General features: G+C 42.9%; 2 protein-coding genes and 1 pseudogene across 3 annotated transcripts; all 3 read right to left on the reverse strand.

Moving 5' to 3' along the window:
- Window positions 1-3491: 3491 nt before the first annotated feature.
- LOC310779762 (tubulin beta chain pseudogene) lies at window positions 3492-4823 on the reverse strand (annotated as a pseudogene). Its single transcript has one exon. The product of its transcript is annotated as a tubulin beta chain pseudogene (transcript).
- Window positions 4824-7003: 2180 nt separating this feature from the next.
- LOC310780149 (protein S100-P-like) lies at window positions 7004-10104 on the reverse strand. Its single transcript, XM_083640708.1, has 2 exons — window positions 9902-10104; window positions 7004-8225 (listed from the first exon to the last, which is right to left on the reverse strand). The coding sequence occupies exons 1-2, from the start codon at window positions 10040-10042 to the stop codon at window positions 8085-8087; spliced, it is 282 nt and encodes a 93-aa protein (XP_083496834.1). The 5' UTR covers window positions 10043-10104; the 3' UTR covers window positions 7004-8084.
- A 1586-nt stretch (window positions 10105-11690) lies between these two features.
- LOC310779795 (uncharacterized protein) lies at window positions 11691-18250 on the reverse strand. Its single transcript, XM_083640294.1, has 5 exons — window positions 18127-18250; window positions 15914-16288; window positions 14527-14622; window positions 13728-13834; window positions 11691-12269 (listed from the first exon to the last, which is right to left on the reverse strand). Exons 1-5 carry the CDS (start codon window positions 18167-18169, stop codon window positions 12147-12149), a joined length of 744 nt encoding a protein of 247 aa, XP_083496420.1. The 5' UTR covers window positions 18170-18250; the 3' UTR covers window positions 11691-12146.
- Between the last annotated feature and the right edge of the window lie 2894 nt (window positions 18251-21144).

Raw genomic sequence — 21144 nt, forward strand, 5'->3', positions numbered from 1 at the left:
GCTGGCTGCTTCACTGGCCAGTGGGGCTGGGGGGGCTGCTGTTGCTGTTGCTGGCTTGAGGCAATCCCCCAGCAGGACTCCCACCTCCTGGCTGTCCATGCTGCTAAATAGATGCAGTTTAAAATATATTCACAAAACTTAACAGAAAATACAGCATATTTCGAACGATTGTCAGATACAGTATACAAATGCATTTTTAGGTAGCCTATCTATTTTGAAACAAATGCACCGCTGCACCATGTTTCCACAAATCTGTTACTGGTTGGAATTACACGATGAAGTAAAAAAAAACTAAAAATACAAGAAAATAAAAATGTTCTACCTTTGGGGGAATTTACTGTTTAATATGTGTTATGGAGAAACAAGGTGAGAAAGTAATTTTTCAGTTTAACTTCAACAATATGCCACTTGGATGCTGTTGTCCAAAGCAACAATGCAACTGCACATGCAAAAAAGTCATTTTGCTCTTTACATGCAGTCATTTCATCAAGCATGGATGAAAACTATGTTAATGCATACAAATGTCTTTCAGATTCTTATGTTTGGAAGCTAAAATATTTATTCGCTTAGCTAAAAGGACAAAAAATTCCTCTGACCCTAGTGACTGACCACACCGTGAAAGTAGCTAATGTGGTGTTTTTACGGTGTGGCCACTAGGGGGCGGAGCTGTCTATAAGAGGGTCTGTCCGTATGTACTGTATGTCTATCTGTATGTCTGTCCCCACGAAAGAAAGTGGCCAGGTCACCAATGATGTCATACAGTTCTAGATGGCTCGGCCTGGAGGTCACTAGTATAGTGATGTCATACTGTATATCACAGATGATGTCACAGACAGTGATGAGGTCATAAATCATCGATGATGGCTCGGCCTGGTGGCCACGTCACTAGTATAGTGATGTCATATATCACCAATGATGTCATAATGTTGTGGGAGTGATATTCTACATTCACTGGAGCTACTGTGATGTCATCAATGTCACAGACAGTGATTATTAGGTCATAAATCATTGATGATGACATACAGTTCTAGATGGCTCGGCCTGGTGGCCACGTCACTAGTATAGTGATGTCATATATCACCAATGATGTCATAATGTTGTGGGAGTGATATTCTACATTCACACCCGAGCAACTGTGAGGTCATCAATGTCACAGACAGTGATTATTAGGTCATAAATCATCGATGATGACATAATAGTTCAGATGGCTCGGCCTGGTGGCCACATCACTACTATAGTGATGTCATATATCAATGATGGTGTCGTAATGTTGGGAGGGTGTGATATTTTACATTAACACCCAACTGTGATGTCATCAGTAATGTCACTGGAGCCCAATTGTGATGTCATGAGTGTGAAGGTAACGCTTTTCACAAACTGCACACCTAGTAAGTTGTTTGTCTTATTTTAAAGCCCCATGATGTAGTTTTTCTATTTGGAGAAACTGCGCCCCCCACACCACACCCCCTTTTGGCCCACTGGGCAAAAGTGGGTGTGGTAATGTGCGTGGCCAACCAAAAAAAATTGGTTAACTTCCCAAACGGATTAATCTATACATACATTCATCTACAAAGCTTCATAGAAAGGCTGGTCATGGGCCAAGGAAGAATTGATTAACTTTCCATGCCCACTGGCCAAAAGGGGGCGTGGTAATGGGCGTGGTCAATCACAAAAAGGCACCCAAGTTCCGAACGGATTCACTTAACACCACAAAACTGGACCAACCAACCGAGTGACTTAACGAGCTGCTGGCCACAGCTAACAAACTGTTCACTAAAGAATGAGTCTCTCCTGATTGAAATGAAGCTTAGCTTAAGTTCAGACAGGAAGACTCCTTGCTTTCATTCACATATTCATCATTGCTCTCCCTCTCTTTTCCCAGCTCCCCTGCCACATCAGCTGATTACGGGCATAGCCCTTTTAGCTAAACCAATCAGATCTATCCACATCATCCTACAGTATTCAGCCAATCACACCCTAGCTGGCAACTTTAAAAGCTGTTCTCCTCTCTTGTGTGTCTGCTCTTATTTCAATGTGATTGCTGCGATCCTCCTCCACCCCATCCATCCCGTCCATCACTTTGACGCCCAGGTCCGAGATCTCCAGAAGCCCACTTCTCTTCTCATCCTCCCAGATCTCAGAATACTCTTCATCACCAACACCACCGCAGTGTCTAGACTCCATAGGGGTATATTCTACTCTACACTCGGCTTCACTACCCCCTTCATTGTCATGATGAGATCATGATGGAATCTAATCGCCAAAGACTACATTTCATATCATGTGCGCATATTGTTCACTAAATGAATATCTCGTGATTTAAGTTGTTTTGGCTCCTGGGTGAGCCAGACGTTCCACTGCTGCAGGAAACGCTTGACTGAATCCTGCCATCGCATGAAGGAATTCAGAGGAAACGCGTTGCTCAGTGGCTTCCCCTTTCTTGAAGGTCTTAATGATACTGTCAGACTCTTCCCAATAGCTTTTGGGTGAATTTGGTAGTAGGTATTTCCATCAAATGTTTTTTCTTTTTCCAGTGTCTTCTTCTATTGTATTTCTTTTTCCAGTGTCTTCTTCTATTGTATTTCTTTTTCCAGTGTCTTCTTCTATTGTATTTCTTTTTCCAGTGTCTTCTTCCAGCTCTGCACCTGCCGGATTTGGCTGGGATGTGCGTATTTTTTAACTTTTTCCATCTTTCCATCTAACAAGGCACAAGAGATGTCATGGGTGAACTCCTGTGAAAATCTGTTGAGCCTTGTGCAGACCGCCGCTTCATCCTCTGGCTGGAATATCTGAATCGCCAGACTCTCAATACAGTCACGGCTAGCCTCCATGTTCTCATCGTAAGACTGATCACTGGGCCGGGAAGACATTGTTGGCGTCTGTGGTCTTTTGTGAGTCGCTGGCATTGAGAATGCCACTGCCAATCACAATGGCATTTCCAAAGCCCTTGTGTGACATGTGAAACTTGCTATTTAGTCTCTCCACCCTGTGATGTATGTAATATTTGCCAAAGTTGGAAAATCTACTTCGGTCTTTGGTGGCCAGTTAGAGCCATTTCCTGAGACTGTGCAAAAAATAACTTGTTTTTTCCTCACTGACCTTAAAACAGGTTTTTTAAATGAGAGATTGCCTGTTCCGGTCTTTGTCTCAAACCTGGAAGCAGCCTGCAGCTCTTTAAGAAGATGGTGCACCACTTCAGATGCTACAGCATTAGCATACAGTCATGCTGGTTGGCAGCACATCAGATGTGGCCTTTGTGTTGTCAGCTCTACTAAAAAGTAGTAGTATTACTACTATTCCTAGCAGTACTGCTATTTCTACTACTACTGCCGCGAGTAGAATTATCGTCGCTCCACACCAGAGTGCAAGTATGAAGTGAGAGTAGTTAAGAGTTCACACAGGGCCATAGACTTACATTGTCACAAGACACAGTCTAAAATGGCATGACTTCCCTGGAACCTGGAATCGTTTGCTATGGATATAGCAAGTTACTAGGCTTCGTCATCCCCTTCCTCATCCCCTTCCTCCTCCTCTGCGGTGGCGTCTTGGTACTGCTGGTACTCTGACACAAGGTCGTTCATGTTGCTCTCGGCCTCGGTGAACTCCATCTCGTCCATGCCCTCACCGGTGTACCAGTGGAGGAAGGCCTTGCGGCGGAACATGGCAGTGAACTGCTCGGAGACGCGCTTGAACAGCTCCTGGATGGCCGTGCTGTTGCCGATGAAGGTGGCTGACATCTTGAGGCCACGTGGCGGGATGTCGCAGACGGCCGTTTTGACGTTGTTGGGGATCCACTCCACAAAGTAGCTACTGTTCTTGTTCTGAATGTTCAGCATCTGCTCGTCCACCTCCTTCATGGACATGCGGCCGCGGAAGATGGCAGCGACGGTGAGGTAGCGGCCGTGGCGCGGGTCACACGCTGCCATCATGTTCTTGGCATCGAACATCTGCTGCGTGAGTTCCGGAACCGTAAGCGCTCTGTACTGTTGGCTGCCCCGGCTTGTCAGGGGGGCGAAGCCTGGCATGAAAAAGTGCAGCCTGGGGAAGGGCACCATGTTGACTGCCAGCTTCCTCAGATCCGCGTTGAGCTGGCCGGGGAAGCGCAGGCAGGTGGTCACCCCGCTCATGGTGCCTGACACCAAGTGGTTCAGGTCCCCATAGGTGGGCGTGGTGAGTTTGAGCGTGCGGAAGCAGATGTCATACAGGGCTTCATTATCAATGCAGTAGGTCTCGTCTGTGTTCTCCACCAGCTGGTGGACGGACAGCGTGGCATTGTAGGGCTCCACTACTGTGTCCGACACCTTAGGTGAAGGCACCACACTGAACGTGTTCATGATACGGTCTGGATACTCCTCTCGGATCTTGCCGATAAGCAGGGTGCCCATGCCAGAGCCGGTGCCTCCTCCCAGGGAGTGGGTGAGCTGGAACCCCTGCAGGCAGTCGCAGCTCTCCGACTCCTTCCTCACCACATCCAAGACGGAGTCTATTAGCTCGGCTCCCTCGGTGTAGTGCCCCTTAGCCCAGTTGTTGCCTGCTCCACTCTGACCAAAGACAAAGTTGTCGGGTCTGAAGATCTGGCCAAAGGGACCAGACCTCACAGCGTCCATGGTGCCCGGCTCCAAGTCCACCAGCACCGCACGGGGAACATACTTGCCACCTGTTGCCTCGTTGTAATACACATTGATCCTCTCTAACTGCAGGTCGCTGTCACCATGGTATGTCCCAGTGGGATCGATGCCATGTTCATCACTTATCACCTCCCAAAACTTGGCTCCAATCTTGTTGCCACACTGGCCTGCCTGCAGATGCACAATTTCCCTCATTTCTGATGATGATGATAACTGTGACCTACTTATAGCCTCTGCAGGGAAGGAACTATGACATCACTGTCACAATGTCTGACATCATCAGTGTCAGAAATGTCACCAGGCCAAGCCGTCTAACACTGTATGACATCACTGGTGATTTATGACCGCATCACTGTCTGTGACTTAATCACTGATTTATGACATCATCGGTGATATGTGACATCATTATAGTAGGCCAAGCTGTCTGACAGGTATGACGTAAACGGTATGACATGAACGGTATGACGTAATTGGCAATTTATGACTTCATCACTGTCTGTAACATCATCAGTGATTTTTAAAAATAATTTATTTTTAAAAACACTGGACTAAAAAAACGGTAGAAAACAAGACTTTCGGTGTTCATCCAAACACTATCATCAGTTGTAAATGCAGCAGGAAGTAACTCTGGCAAATAAATCCACGCAAGAAAAGTCACATGACAAGCCATATGCACACCATACGCCAAAGCCATGCTGAAGCTGAGCTCACGCTAAACCGGTCACACAAGAAGCACTCTCTTTTCCTCAGCGCCTGGCTTGGAGCTGCTCTTCCATGCCTGGCACGTCGGCTGCTGCGCGCTGCACGCTTGGAAAATAGAACAGAAGCTGAAACTCGGTTCAGCGTAGCTTTAGTGTGGCTTCGGCCTGGTGTGCAGCTGGTGTGAACGGACTCGCCTGTTACCAAGGACGCCGAAATGAAACTGCGTGGCTTCAGCGTGGCTTCAGTGTGGGATGGGATCGGCGTATGGTGTGAACGGGCACTTACAGTCGTGCCCCTCCCCCCACTTGTGAGGTGGAGAGCATGTTGGTTTATCCATAAACTGTGTTGAGGAACAGTTTTTAAGGACAACAAGTGATGTCTCAAACCCCTCCTCTATTTAGTGAAGGTCGTTCCACTTTAACATAGATGGCCTCCTTCACCCCTCTTTCGAACCACCCATCTTCTCTGTCCAAGATGTGGACATCATGGTCTTGGAAACTGTGTTCCTGTTGTAAGTGGGTGTAGACTGCTGAGTCTTGTCCAGAGTTGTTTGCTCGGCTGTGTTGGGACATGCATCTACTGAGCGGCTGTTTGGTTTCCCCGATATACAGATCTTTGCACTCCTCGCTGCATTGGACCGCATATACCTGTATATCTGCGAAACTGGCTTGAGTGACAAGAAATTGGCTCGAGCCAGAGAGTTGGCATGAGTTTTGTCACCCCCCGCCCCAAAAGTGTCCCCATGGTTTATTGAGCAATATAAACGAGAGATTGGCTTATTGAAAGGATCTGTGCACCAGAGGAATTCTGTCAGGTTACTTTGACTTGTAGGAAGAACCAGTCTGGTCTTTTTTATAGGATATCACAGCTTACCATCTCATTACTTACACACCCAAATATGAGTTTAAAAAAACATTCACAACTTATTATAAAAGAGCTCAAAAACAGCCAGTGCTCAAATCATTTCTCAGGACTGTGGGGGGCGTAGTTCTTCTGAGCAACATTATGTAAACAATATGAACAGTAGGCTATGCCGCCCACATTCTTGGAGCACTTGGCTACAGTGAAAATTGTATAGATAGCCAGAGGGAGGGGGTGTTATGTCCATGCTGCATCCCCATATGACGCCAGCTTTCTCCTAATTATGATTGCATCAACAATCTCCTGAGATAACTCTGCCCACTTTACCTCTACTTTTTCAAACTGCTAAAAAATGCAAATAGATTTTTTTTAAAGATCGGGGGGGGGGGGGGGGGGGGGCATAAATTAATTTTCATATTTTGTATAGGCTACAGTTTTATATGCATTCAAGATCACAAATTACATATTTACGATAAAATCACAGATTTGCCTTGCCAGGGGCTTCAACTTTTTTCAGCTTAAAAACGCCTATAGCGCTCCTCCAAAAACAAAAGACGCCACCAGCGCTAAACGCCAGGTGTGTTCATTAAAAGAGGAGCACGTTTAGCGCGTCCTTACATAGAGAATGAATTGCCGAAAGACGCTGGCAGCTCCAAAAGCGCTTTGGGTGTGAATGTCCACAGTACTTGCCGTGGAGTGTAATCTTCACCACCACACCATCACATGTAATTTGCATTTACAAAACTGAAATCAAGCGTGTTGACAGTCAGAATTTATTCTTTATTATTGTTTTATTAAAAAAGGATCTCCATTAGCTGACGCCTGATGGGACATTCACACCAAAAGCGTTTTTGTTCTCAGTCAGAATGCTATGAAAATCATGTCAAGAGCGCTTCCGTTGTGCACAAAACACAACGCACGGAGCGTTTTTTTTGTGCTCCGTTTTGTTTTCCACTGCAGTTGCCTGCAGTACAGGTCAGAACACAACGACCACAAGGATGGTAGCCAGCTAGTTTTGTCTGTTTGATGTTGTTCACTTCACTGTCAACATGAAAGCCAGATTATTGCCAATTCTGGCAGCAGCGGAGGTTGAGGAGTTTTCCTCTAATGTTAAACTTTTTTCATCTTTAAAACGCCCACAGCGCTCCTCCAAAAACAAAAGACGCCACCAGCGCTAAACACCAGGTGCGTTCATTAAAAGAGGAGCACGTTTAGCGCGTCCTTACATCGAGAATGAATTGCAGAAAGACGCTGGCAGTTCCAAAAACGCTTTTGGTGTGAATGTCCCGTCAGTTAAACTACTGTTACAGATACCATTTCATTTCATTTCATTTCATTTATTTAATGTGACTCATTGACCATGATCACATGGTATGGAGCACAAACAAAACATACAAAAACAATATACAATGGCACACGGCATGGCTAGTGCATCTGTCATTTGAACAAAGGCAGGACATTCTTCAAAAAGGCACCTAATTTACACATGACTTTTTGTCTGTCTGATTGTAGTAGCAAAATCAGTTTAAACATAGATGGACGAGTTAAATAATATCTGGGTAAATATAACTGTCTGAAATTCAAAATACGGTAATTACATTCTTACATTCAAACAAAACATGATACTCGTCTCCCACACAGTTGTCACTACAGAGATTACAGATCCTCATACTTCTATGCAGTCCTTTATATCTGCCAACAACCTCCATATCAGTTTTGTGTGCCGAACAAGAGGAGGCCAGAGAGAAACCAGTTTCACACCCAAGTCACATAATACACAACAACCATATACATGTAGACTATTTTATTTGTCCATTGTTGTAAGACAGTCTTTCTGAAGTTGTTTCTTTGTTTCCTGAAACAAAAACATGCTGCGGTCCCAGGATGTACTGCTCACTTGCGTTGAGCACAGTCGTGGAAGGTGCAGGTGAGAGCAGTGACCATGCACATAAACTCTTTGAAGTCGACCTCACTGTCTCCGTCACAGTCCATAGCGCTCAGCAATTTGTCCACCGCACCCTGGTCCTTCGCACCCTGCACAGGGGAACAAAACAGCATGAGTACTACTGGATGCTATTTGTAAACCTCAAGCCTGAAGCAGGATGTTCAAACTTTTTTTTACAGTGCACTTGAACGCAACATGCAATATACCCGCTGAATAAGTGTCCAAATGTTCATGTCATTCTGGGCAATACTCTTCTGTTATAGCATTTCAGTCTGGAATATGGAATATCTTTCAATAATATTTATGACTAAAAGGCTAAAAGTAATCTCATGTGTAAGAAATGACTGTTCTACATTGAAGTAGAAATTTAAATAATTAACTTGTTGGTTTTGGATTTATTTAGCTTCAAGAGTGCATTTTTGTTGTTGTGTGACCCTCAACACAGGCTTTGAGAATCCCGGGCCACTTACTGATACTTATGCTTAAATTAACCCACTCATATTCTGGTTTATTTCAAGAAAAACATTTTGGCTAGTGGAAATTCTAATGGGCTGGTAACTTTAAAATCTAGCAGCCATATTGGCAGGTGGTGAAAAAAGTTAATTTCAAGCCCTGAAGGGAGAGCAGGTGGTGACATAGGAGTGAGTGAGGAAAAGGATCAAATATTGGTGGTTAAGACTGAATAATGACATCACAATTGTTAATTTAAAATGAGTTATTCCTCTAAACCTGGCTTCAAATGCCCCAAATTTTTCACGCTGGCGCCGTTCAGCCCTCAGCAAAATCTGGTAGCGAGGACATTTTTTTGTGGCCCTCTCTATCATCAAAGTTGCCCATCCATGGGTTACGGCATGACAATATTTGTTCGGCCCCCGGCAACAATCTGGGTTTCTCATGTGGCCCCCCATGAAAAATAGTTGCCCACCCCTGAGCTAGAGCATCGGATTGGATTTACGAACGCACCCGTAATAACGCCTGAAAATGTAATAAAATGTGCACTTAACTTGATTGAGAATGTAATAAAAGCCAATATTGTAATAACTTGACCAATAATGTAATAAAATGTCCTGACCGATATTGTAATAGATTTTTTACTGATGTAATAATTTTGATAATGTAATGTAAAAAAAAAAAAAAAAAAAACGCAAATTCGCAATAGCTTTGACCAGATATGCGATGCCAGTCAGTTATGAGGCAAAGATGCATTAAACCAGTCCATACCCATGCTGATTGGTCATTATCAGTCAAAATTGTTACACCGACCTGAAAGGTATTGCATTATTGGTAATAAGAAAATAATAGAGTTACCACTGCGCTCAGACTGGTGCGTCGTCCCAAAAAGACTTAATGGAAGAAAGGAGAAGTGGGGACCGCACTTCGAACAGAACATTCTGTGCCAAAGAACATTAAAGCTATTTATTGCATTCGAGTGCGGTCCCCACTTCTCCTTTCTTCCATTACATTATTGGTAAACATGTTATTACAATATCTGTCAGGACATTTTATTACATTATTCGTCAAGTTATTACATTATTGGGTTTTATTACATTTTTGATCAACTTTAGTGCAAATTTGATTACGTTTTCAGGAAATTATTACATTGGGTGCTACACAAGGCCTCTATATGCTTAGTGCAGGCTACCACATGCATATAGGAAATTCAGAGTGTCAAATATTTAGTATTATTTAATATTAGTGCAGTAATACAATGTCATCTTTGTCAGTACAATTACTCATCACCTATGGTGTACACAGAAGGCTATACCTTGACAAATCCAGGCAGCTCCGTCTTGAACAGCGTCTTCACCTCGGTTTTGGTCAAGGTCTTGGGATTGCCGTCGGCTGAAGCGTATTGCTTAAAAGTCTCCAGCAGGAGGACCATGGCTGCCTGTAACTTGTTATCCATGCTGCTGGAGGTGTTGGTAAAATGCTACAGATGAAAATGGAAGGCTGATGGCGGTCGACAGGGCAGTAAGAGAGGTGTGAACAGAAGAGGAGAGACAACTCCTTTTATACCCGCTATGTGGGTTTGATTCAAGGATATAACGCAAGTATGGATGTTAAATGATTTCCAAACACGTTAAGCTGTTTAATTTGGGTGGCGGCTCCGATTGTGTCAACACAACGTAGTTTCACAATGGCAATTGTACACTTAAGCTTATAGTCCATTTGCAGCATGAGTCATTTTTGAGAGTTTTTTGTTCCTAATTGATTAAAGTGATTAAAGTCTTTAACAGTGGGCTGACATGCAATCATTTGGATTATACCTGAACAGAAAACCCAACTACGTAAGTGAGCTTGGTTTCAAATGCAACACAGTCTACTGTACTGGTTGCCACTTTGAACATGGCCTCTAGATTGCCCAAACACACTCTCACTCCATGTGTGTACTGCTGAGCATCTTTGGGCATGAACCACAAAGCTATGAAAACATAGGAAGGGGAAGTGTCAGTGAGTGAGTTTGTGACAGCACATCCCCTGGCCTATACAGTAGTTTTCTGGTAGCACAGCAGCGCTGCGTTCTGTTGAGAGCTTTTATCTGGTCACAGAGCTCAACACATCGCATCAAACTCAATGGGAGCCACTCTAAAAGTGTCTACACTCTTCTAGTATTACTGCAGGATTTCCAAAGCTTTTCATCTTGGGTGTGGGGCAAAAATTTGCCTGCCCTGTACTGAAGTTTTGCATGCTACTTGTAGAATGGAATTTGTATCAATAACCACTTGTGTAACCTAGTGGGAAATGTGGGTTTGGTTGTAAGAAACCTTTATTTGAGAAATTATGGCTTTTATTTTGAAAAGGCAATTTTGCATTTTGGTTTATTTCTGGTGCATAAGTTATGTTTACTTGTAATTTCTTTATAACCTGTAACATAAGGAATGTAACACAAATCAAAAGGGAATAATATACTATAAAGTGTATGAAAGAACTCAGGGCACTGCTCTAGTTATTCCCAGTAGCCATAGGGGACAGAAGCATGTACTGTATGATAGCGTGAGAAAGGAACAGTTGCAGTGTGGTGGTTTAACACCATTTGCAAGCATGTGACAGGTGTGACTTTCACTATTATAGGAGTGTCTTTCTGGAGCCTTCACCTTCTCTTGAACTGGCTGACTCAATTGGGTCAAGTGACTTTGTATGTTCAAAATTATTTTATTAGCACCGCCAGGCTAATATTTATCAAGCAAAGCTGTGCAGGAGCCATCTGTTATTTTCAGATTGATTATGACTTTCAGATGAAAGAGATGACCCTGGATGACTGTGCTGGCAAAAATCTACAGCAAATCTGTCCACACAGTCAGTCAGTTCTACGATATCCGGCCGCAGACCCTCCACATCAGCTTTACGTGCCTTGCGGGCTGAACATACGCAAGAGGAGGCCGGGGAGAAACGACTTCGACCGTCACACACGCCGTTTCCATTTCCTGTCGTTGACCTATTACGCCGAGCGACCTTATCACCACAGTTTCTTTCCACTCGGCGTCCGTGTCTGATCTGAAGTCATTTGGAAACCACAACTCATGGCCTCATTGAAAAGACCCCAGACCACAATGATGGTTAATGCTTAGTTTATAGAAAAATAGGAGCTATTTACACTGTAGCCATTTGCAACTGCATACTGTACATGCAGCTAAAGGTAAGAGAAAACAAATGTGCAGAAAAGGCAAAGATAGAAAATACTGGGACACTGAAGATTTCCCACAGAGCAGGAGCAGCGCCGCCTGCTATTGGTCCATGATCGGCGAGCTGTGTGATCACTGTCAATCACACCCCAAAGCATAGTCTACTTTATTGTGTATTTTCCTCTAAATGGGACTATAATTTACAGAATTAACAATGCTGAAGACTTGAGACTGGCGATTGAGACCATAAACTCATTAGGAAAGTGTTTTACTGTGGTCTTAAATCAAGTGAGATGTAGAGTCATTTTCACATTGACTTCTATACAAGCAGACTTCTTTTTGGAGCAAGTGGAGTCGCCCCTGCAGGCCATTCAAAAGAATGCGGATTTAAGGCACGTCTGCATTGGGTTCATTTTTCAGAACTGGAGGTGGCCCCTTGTCAGATCCACTGCTCTTGTCCTCCTCCACACGCTCAAAGTAGTCGAAGGATTCGTACACTGGTACTTGACACTGAGAGAGAGAGAGAGAAGATAGAAAAGATTGTGTAAAGATCACTGCATAAATCTGTGCAATATCTGTGCAATGTCAAACTGAGTAGGCGTAAGCATCGCATAGACACAATTGCTCATAAACAGGCTGTCACAACAGCCTTGTGTCATATAATGAGAAGGTGCATTCAAGCCGTGGCACGCCTGTGTTGTATTTGGTCCAGTAAGTTGCACTTAGGGAGGATTCTGGCATAAACCGACAGGGATGGAACCAACTACATTCTCCCACGTTCCTGCAATTGAGTCGCTTTTTTTGTTTACTTCTACTTTTTTGGTTTGGGGGGGGTGACACACACACATTCAAACCATAATTATGCCTTCATAAGCTTAGTCATATTTTTTTAATATATATTAGGCCTACTCTCTGGGGGAATGCATACGTGTGGCCTCTCTCTCGCTCTCTATATATATATATATATACATATATATGTATGTGTGTGTGTGTAATGTGTGTGTGTGGCTCTGGTGTGTAGGCCTAGGTGCCCTATTGCCTCCCCATGTATCCAGTTCAAGCATTTTGTGCGTTAGGAGAAAACCCGTTCACCAGAGGAACTACTAAGAAAGGGTATAGGCTTAAAACGACTTTACCAAGTGTGAGTGAGTCTTTTCTTATTCTTAACCCTGCCAGCCACTAACTGTAGGCTAGGGGTGTAACCTAAGGGCCCACCTGAGAGACCGATAAAGAGTGAAGAACGAACTGGTTGAGTTGATGCTTGTGGAAAGGTTTTCTCTTTTAACTGCATGCACGCGGTTTGTGATGCTTATAACAACCATAATTTCAAACAGCCCATTGCAATATATGCAGGGATGGACTAGCCTCTCTATCTAATCAGAGTGTGGGGCCGGAACGCAAGCCAGACGGATTTGTCCAGTGTTGTCGAACTTTGTTTCCCTGTCATCGAGATCTGTTTTGACCTACCATCAAGGCTCAGAACCTTCTTTTTTTTACAGTATTGCAAGTCTGAAATCCCATATCAGATCAGACTAAAAGGACTTTGACTTGCTTTTAGATGGAGAATAAAGTCATTTTCTACACTTTTCACCACCTGTCACCTCGGCTCACACACTATTATATTTAAACCTTACAGTCTAAGCTGGAATTCAATTTTACACACTAAAATTGGATTAAATTACTGTATGACTAAAAACTTGGAAACACCAAAACAAAGACTTTAAACAGAATTGAAAATGGCTTGAAACATTACATGGACACCACTAATATGTGTCAGTCAAAGTTAGTTAGTTCCCTCAGAAGTTCTATCGATTTCTATCAATCGCTATCTATCAAAAAGTAGAATGCATGTTCCTTTAATAAAATATGACTCCAAGCTAAAAAAAAATAAAAAGAAGAAAAATAAATCATGGTCTTTTCTGATAAACCAGAACACATCCTGGCTGTCGGTGAGGTGTGTGGACTCACCCATTGTGTTGAGCCTCTGGAGGAGCCGGTGCTGTGTCCGTCCACCTCCGTCTCCTCAGAGTCCAGATGGGGGACTTCATAGATCACCCTGGCTGGTCGCTCTGAACCTGTGGGCGCAGCACACACACACACACACACACACACACACACACACACACACAGCAAGAATATGGTTGATAAAGGTTAAACAGACTACGTGGCTATGCATTGCAGACACGAATAATGTGAAGGTTATGTTCCTCCACCACAAAAGGAATATGTGACAATAGCACGTATTGTCATTTTCGCATGTCATTTTCACACATGAACCGGTTAGCTAACGCAAGCCAGGTTTTCAGAGTTGAAGGCAAATATTTACGGCCTTCCATCGCACTGAACTCCACATGTCAGTGTCAGACACTGCTACCGGTTTAGTCGTGCCTTCTTTATGTCATCTGCTGGGAAAACACTTTCCTTTGGCTTTTTGTGCACAGAGCACGCAACCGAAATTCCAGGAGACCAGGTATTAGTGCTACTACTACCAGTGCTAATACTATTTTTCTTTTTAAAGATAATTATAACTTATTTCTGCTTAACAAGACATTTCACATTGGAGACTGGAAGGTACAGGGACATGGGACTTGGGAGTCCAACTAATTTGAAACTGAGGTCACTCCAATTTTCTGATCCATGATTAGTTATATCAGCATCTTTTCTGCCTTGTCTCTATAGAAGCCTTAACTTGCTGGGACATTGCATCAATTCAGTTTCTGATGCTTGAATAATATATCCTCCCTCCTTCTATTTTTATTTTTTTTACCTTGTCTCCTCTTCAGAGTCCAAACGCAGATGAAGGTGATGAGGAACAATAGAGCCACAACAACCAGCGAAACCATTACTGTAGAGTCTTGTACATCTTTTGAAAGAGAGAAAGAAATATTATATTAATGCTGATTGTATTAAGTTTAAGATATAGTCAGCATCATCTGTGATTGAGTTTCACCCCCCAAAACCTGACTCTACTATTTTAGTAGCCCTATTTTCCCTGAAATGTGATTTGGATAATACCATAAAAGGCATATATATATATATATATTAGGTCCACACAAATAATAATAATAATAGAATAGATGTAGCATATATCATACATACATATATAGACACAACACAATCCCTATCACCCTAGGCCACCCATACTGTACACAAACCCACCCCGTGCCCCCAGATTACACCTACCCATACTGTATATCATCATTATGCGGTGTTCTATTCCGGCGATTAACTAAAAATATAGTCTCAATCCTAACTTGTAAAAAATGATGAATAGCAATTAATTCTGAACGATATTTTCATCTTGCTTTATTTTTCCCTTTAAAAAATACAAAATAGAGAATACATTTCAACCAATTTACCAATTTTCAAGGCTGATACAGTACCAATATTTTTGGATTGAAACTGCTGCTTTGGTGTTATTTAGATCTTTATATATGCTACACGGGAGAAATCTGGGTCCCCTGGGTCGCACAACAGGAGCGAACACAAAAATGGGCTACAAGTCCAAAGTGGACATGACATTTCAGTTAAGTTTGACCTTTTGGTGTGATGAAAGCCTTCTTCGCCAAAATTTACAGTTTTTAATACTTTAAATCATGTTTTATTTGAATGGTCAAAGTAGAAAAAGAGTAGAGTCCGCACTCTGCTGAACAAGATGTCTCCCAATAAATCTATCCGTCTTGGAGACATCTTGTTCAGCAGAGTGCAGACTCTACTCTTTTTCTACTTTTTCTACCCAGTGTAAAATGATAGGGGGCAAAAAAAGTTTTATTTTTATTTTTACAAATGGTAAGATAAAAAAGTACAAAATTGATGCCTGCCCATTCAAATAACAAAAGAGAGTAGAGCGCGCACATCCAGTCAAAATTGCAGGTGCAGGACAAGGGGTCAAACAATGTAGAAAAAGAGTAGAGTCCGCACTCTGCTGAACAAGATGTCTCCCAATAAATCTATCCGTCTGGGAGACATCTTGTTCAGCAGAGTGCGGACTCTACCCCCCATCATTTTACACTGGGTATACTCTGAAACAGCATTTAGACCACATCATGATTGAAATATATAGTCAAATGCAACATATCCATAATCCTAGAGATGACCCACCACACTGACTGGGTAGAGTCATACTATGTTGTCACTGGTGTTTTGTCACCTACCGTTGGTTGCTTGGTTGGCTGTGTTGTGTCTGGCTGTAACAGTGATGACAGTACCGTTTCCATGGCCCTCTCTTAGCAGTGGTATCTCCACAGTCACCTTGCAGATGTATCTACCTGAATCATTTCTCGTGATATTTGGAAAGATCAGATTTGAACAGTAGCACTTTTCCTTCTTCACAGATCCCCGACACTGGCCTTTATTGATGCTTGCATTCTGCACATTGCTAATTGATTGTTGATTTTTCAGCCATTCAACTCTCACTTTTTCCATGGTCACGTTCACATCCCAGCAGCAGTCTATCAGTACAGTCTCCCCCTCCTTGGTGGTGACATCAGGAGACTGAGTCACAGCAAATGAGTTTTCAGATGAAACACCTAATAAAACAGAATGAAATACGATCCCTTAGTTAATTACCAGATCATACGTACAGTTGGCTAAACTTCGACAACACAGATGTTATGACAAGATTCAGCGAAATCAAAGAGGATTTTTGTGCGATGATCGATCAATCAGTGATTTAATCTGATACTAGGCTAAAATGCCAAACAAATCGATAGTCATGATGCTCTACATGGAATATCTGAATTCAGTGTGGTCATTTCTTTGTTGCACATTTCAATTTCACTTTCAGATGAAAAGGAATTGTCTTCATCCTTTTTTTACCACACGCAAGCCAGATTAAAAAAAACTCATTCAAAACAGTGATTCAAACCACTGAAAGATGTAGGTCCAAATCATGATTATACAAAATAATATTTGCAAAAGCCCAATGGCATCATATTTGCAGTTGAAAGCTTTTTGATGGTATAACATGATCAATACTATATTTGATAAATAATACAATTCTATATGCATTCATTTGTTGTTTGCTTGATCAAAAAGAGGGCCATTGAGATTGGTGGCAGCACAAATGCAGCTATAGACAGTTTTCATGGAATTGTGTTGCTAGGTAGGGAATAGTTTGAAACCTAGCTTATTTCCTGAAAGCTATTGTATTAGCAAACACTGCAACAGGAAGTAAGCTAGGGGTAATTTAGAATGTTTATGTTGTCAAGTTAAAACCATCTATATGAGGGGTGTCAAACATATGGCCCGGGGACCAGAACCGGCCCGCCAAATGGGTCCAATCCGGCCCACAGGATGACTTTGCAAAGTGTGAAAATTGCACTGAGAAGTCATTATTAAAATTTTTCAAGTTTGAGATTTGACACCTAATATTGATGCACTTGTGAAGTGTAAGAGGTGTCAGGTTTCAGGGGTTACAATATTACAAGTTACAATATATGTGTCAGGATCGGAGTTAGACGTGTGGATCTATTCGCGGGTAGTTGACGACCACGGGAAACTTGGTAGGTCTGGAGAAGCTGGGGTGTTGTGGAACTTGGTAGCTTGATAGCGGGGGCTGCACTGTTCGAGGTTTTGGGAACGGTTGCAGAGAGATTGCAGAAGTTGCTGGTAGCAGAAGTTGCAGGTTGCAAATGTTGCAGAGATTGGTATGATCCTAGTTTAGATTATGAATCACTGGCCAGAGCCTGCCGGAACAGGCCTTTATAGATCCGAGCATGACACCACCTGTGCTATGACATCATACCGTTTGTGACATCATCAGAGACATGACATCACCTGTGCAATGACATCACTAGCGAAAGGCATGAAAGACACTTATGAACCATGACATCATCAGTGATCGATGACATCATAGTCGGGGTGACGACGTCAAAGTAGGAATGATGACGTCATCCTAACAATATGTTTTCTATATTAATTACGAAATAAATGGTAAACGATTTTCAATAACGTTGAATATAGAGAACAATTGGACAGTTGCTGTCATGTAATGCACAGTTACAGATCGTAAATTGATATGATATGGTAGCTGACATAACCTTATGTGAAAATCTGTTCTTAAAATGTACCTGTAGGCCTAATATTTACACTAAAGGACTCTGGGAATTTTGGAAGTGTTGTTATTTAGGCCTATAGGTTATTATACATTGATTTTCTTTGGCCCGCTTGAGACCAAATTGGGTCCCATGTGGCCCGTGAACTAAAATGAGTTTGACAGCCCTGGTCTATATAATGAGGAATACCTTTGTTATAATCTCGACATTATCGATTTGTAGTTCTTTTTTTAGCATACGTCCATTCATTTTAACACATAGTTGAAACATCAGTCAGAAAGTCAGAAAGTCAAAGATGTGTTTGTACTCACACAGAGAGGCGAGAAGCAGAGCGCTCAGTAGAAGCTTCATCATATCACACACTGACTCGACACTGACTTCTGCCACTCTTAAGAGCTACGTCCCTCCCTCTGGGCACGTGCACATAGCCTACACACATGCATGGCTTCTGTTAGGTGAACATTTCAACCACAACCTCCGTTCCTTCCCCTTCAGATGAATGTGTGTGTGTGTGTGTGTGTGTGTGTGACTGCCAGAAAGGCAGTGAGTTTGTTTCCCCTCTCTGCCCTTCCTATGTAAAGCTTAGAGAAATATTTGATAGTCTTCTGCCTCACAATTACTGGCAAAAGATTTTATGGTGAAACAATATTGAAATGTGTAACCGTATATATATACCACAATCATCTTCCCCAACAGAGGAGCAATGTAACAGCTTCATGGACTTTTTCAGAGCCAAGGTTAATAACATCCGCTCTCTGATGTCCAGCTCTTCCTCTCTATCTCCTCGTGCCATTGACCCCTGTCTGGTGTTCAGTAGAGCCACATTGAGGAAATCCTCAGAAAAATGAAACCCTGCACCTGTGCCCTGGACCCCATTCCCACAGTCTTACTCAAGCTATACACCCCCATTCTCAGCCCCCTGATCACTCAAACCGTCAACCTCTCCCTTCAAACCGGCCGTGTCCCATCTGCTCTCAAAACCGCTCTCATCTGCCCCCTCCTCAAGAAGCCCACCTTGGACCCGGAAGTTCGGCCCAACTATAGGCCTATCTTCAATCTCACTTTCCTGTCCAAGGTGTTGGAGAAGGTGGTTGTCTCTCAGCTCCAGGACCACCTTAAACATAACAACCCCAGGGTCATGACCTGCTGATGACAGCTGATGCAGGATCACCATCCCTTCTCCTTGACCTGAGTGCTGAGTTTGATACAGTGGATCACACCATTCTCGTAGAGCGCCTCCGCACTACCATCGGACTATCAGACTCTGCATTCAAGTGGTTTCAGTCCTACCTTTCCGGCAGGACTGAGTATGTTTCGAATGGGAGGATGCAAGTCCCAATTGTTCCTTGTCACCTGTGGTGTTCCACAGGGGTCGGTTCTCAGCCCTATCCTCTTCATTCTCTACATTCTCCCCCTTGGTCGTGTCATCAGCAGGGTTGTCCTTCCATTGTTATGCTGATGACACATATCACGCCCTAACTGCCTTGTGGAGAGAAAGGCTTGGATGAGCAACAACTTCCTTCAGTTGAACAGCAGCATAATGAAGCTCTCCTTATTGGCACTCCCCACCAGCTTCAGTCATCCCCATACATACCATCTCACCTTTGATGGTCAGGACATGCCTCTCTCTACCTCAGTCACTAACCTTACCTTGGTGTTAGGTTTGACCCTCACCTGACCTTCAATGAGCACATAAAACATCTGTGTAAGACCTCCTTCTATCATCTCAAAAACATTTCCAAACTCGTCCCACTCTAACCCTGTCAGATGCAGAGAAGCTTGTCCATGCCTTTATCTCCTCCAGGCTGGACTACTGCAACTCACTCTTCACCGGGATCTCTGGCAAGAACATCCAGAAGCTGCAGTATATTCAGAACAGTGCTGCCAGGATACTGTTGACGGTACGGAAACATGAACTAAAACAGAGCTAAAACTGAAGGAATTCAAAGCATGTACTGTACTGTATCATCATCACTCATTTATTAGCATACAGTATCAGCATTGATCAGAGCAATTTCCCTATTGTAATACATAAAAAATAAAATAAAGATTGTTTAGTCCCAAATCTCGAGTCTGAGTCGAGCCTCAAGTCTTTTTAGGATGAGTCCCAAGTCAGTGTGTGTGCGCGACTTAAGTGCGACTCGAGTCCAAGTCACAAGTCCCATTCCCCATCTCTGACATCAGCACGCGTCACTTCAGTGGCTGATGTTCAGACACAAAAGAGGCATCAAAGTATCGTGGTATTAATCTGTACTGCGCCGCTAGAGATGCAGCTCAACGCCTTTATCTTGACATTGTTTTGGTCTGGTAAGATATTTCCTTTGATTACGGCTGTGTTTTCAACACACTTTGTGAATACAGATGTAGAAAGCCACCTGCTGTTGCAGAGTAAATATCTTTATAATAAGTGGAAAAAACGCACATGATTTATAAATGCAAAGTCTCACATCAGGTTCAACTCTTAAGTGTTCCAACTCAGCTGTTTGATACTTGAATGGAAAAGTGTGCTACAAAAAATATTTTTTAAGTTTAATTTAAAAATGTCTAAAAGTGATAGAACTTTTCTGTGTTTAATGGCTCACAGCTGTCTCCCATGGACAAGCCTCTGGTACCAGATTCTCGGTCTCCCAGTCCCCTCTGAGTATCCGGGCCGTGGTTGGGGAACCGGTGCGCATCAGCTGCCACTGGGGCGGTCAACACCAAAGATCCAGGGTCATGGTAAACTGGCTCAAAGTCCCTGCCCTGCCAGAGGAGGACCGTCTAGTGAAGAAGGACCTTGTCTTGGATCTTAACGAGAGTCACCTCCATATCCAAAAGGTTGCCCTGAAGGATGCAGGGAAATACTTCTGCATGATTACTGTGGAGATACCAGAGTTTTGGCAAGGTATAGGTGCCGGGACCAGGCTTGAGGTGAAGCCACGGGAAAGCGAGGAAGGACCAGCACAGTCAAGTACGATCCTCAAAAGAGTCTTAATGTATTAATCTCCTTGTACTTTTTACACATTTTCTTGTACTACAAAATCAGTTCAATCAGTACTGTACATTTATTTGAATTTCCGAAACACACACAAAAAAGTATGCATCTTGAACTAATTTTGCAGCACAACAATATATAAATTCAAGGGAGGTGAATACATTTCACTGTCAATTTAGGCTGCTCTTGAACAGCACATAGCAAGCTTATGTGGTTCCTTGTTTGGAGGCAGTAGTTCCATTTCAAAGGAGTTTTAAAATAACTACTATACTTTAAGTTTAATTGACTTAAGTATAAAAAGTAAACTAAATTTGGGGAACTATATTATAATTTGTGTGTTAATCTTTGAGACTAA

The sequence above is a fragment of the Poromitra crassiceps genome (genome assembly GCF_964638095.1).
Source record: "Poromitra crassiceps genome assembly, chromosome: 7".
Taxonomy (NCBI): Eukaryota; Metazoa; Chordata; class Actinopteri; order Beryciformes; family Melamphaidae; genus Poromitra; species Poromitra crassiceps.

Excerpts from the sequence above, each read along its gene's own strand:
- LOC310780149 (XM_083640708.1), bottom strand. The coding sequence starts at position 10,042 with ATGGATAACAAGTTACAGGCAGCCATGGTCCTCCTGCTGGAGACTTTT. Across the intron at positions 8,226-9,901 it reads AGCTGCCTGGATTTGTCAAG|GGTGCGAAGGACCAGGGTGC; the intron begins GTATAGCCTTCT and ends TCCCCTGTGCAG.
- LOC310779795 (XM_083640294.1), bottom strand. The coding sequence starts at position 18,169 with ATGATGAAGCTTCTACTGAGCGCTCTGCTTCTCGCCTCTCTGT. Across the intron at positions 16,289-18,126 it reads TCTGCTTCTCGCCTCTCTGT|GTGTTTCATCTGAAAACTCA; the intron begins GTGAGTACAAAC and ends CTGTTTTATTAG. Across the intron at positions 12,270-13,727 it reads CCAGAGGCTCAACACAATGG|TGTCAAGTACCAGTGTACGA; the intron begins GTGAGTCCACAC and ends TCTCTCTCTCAG.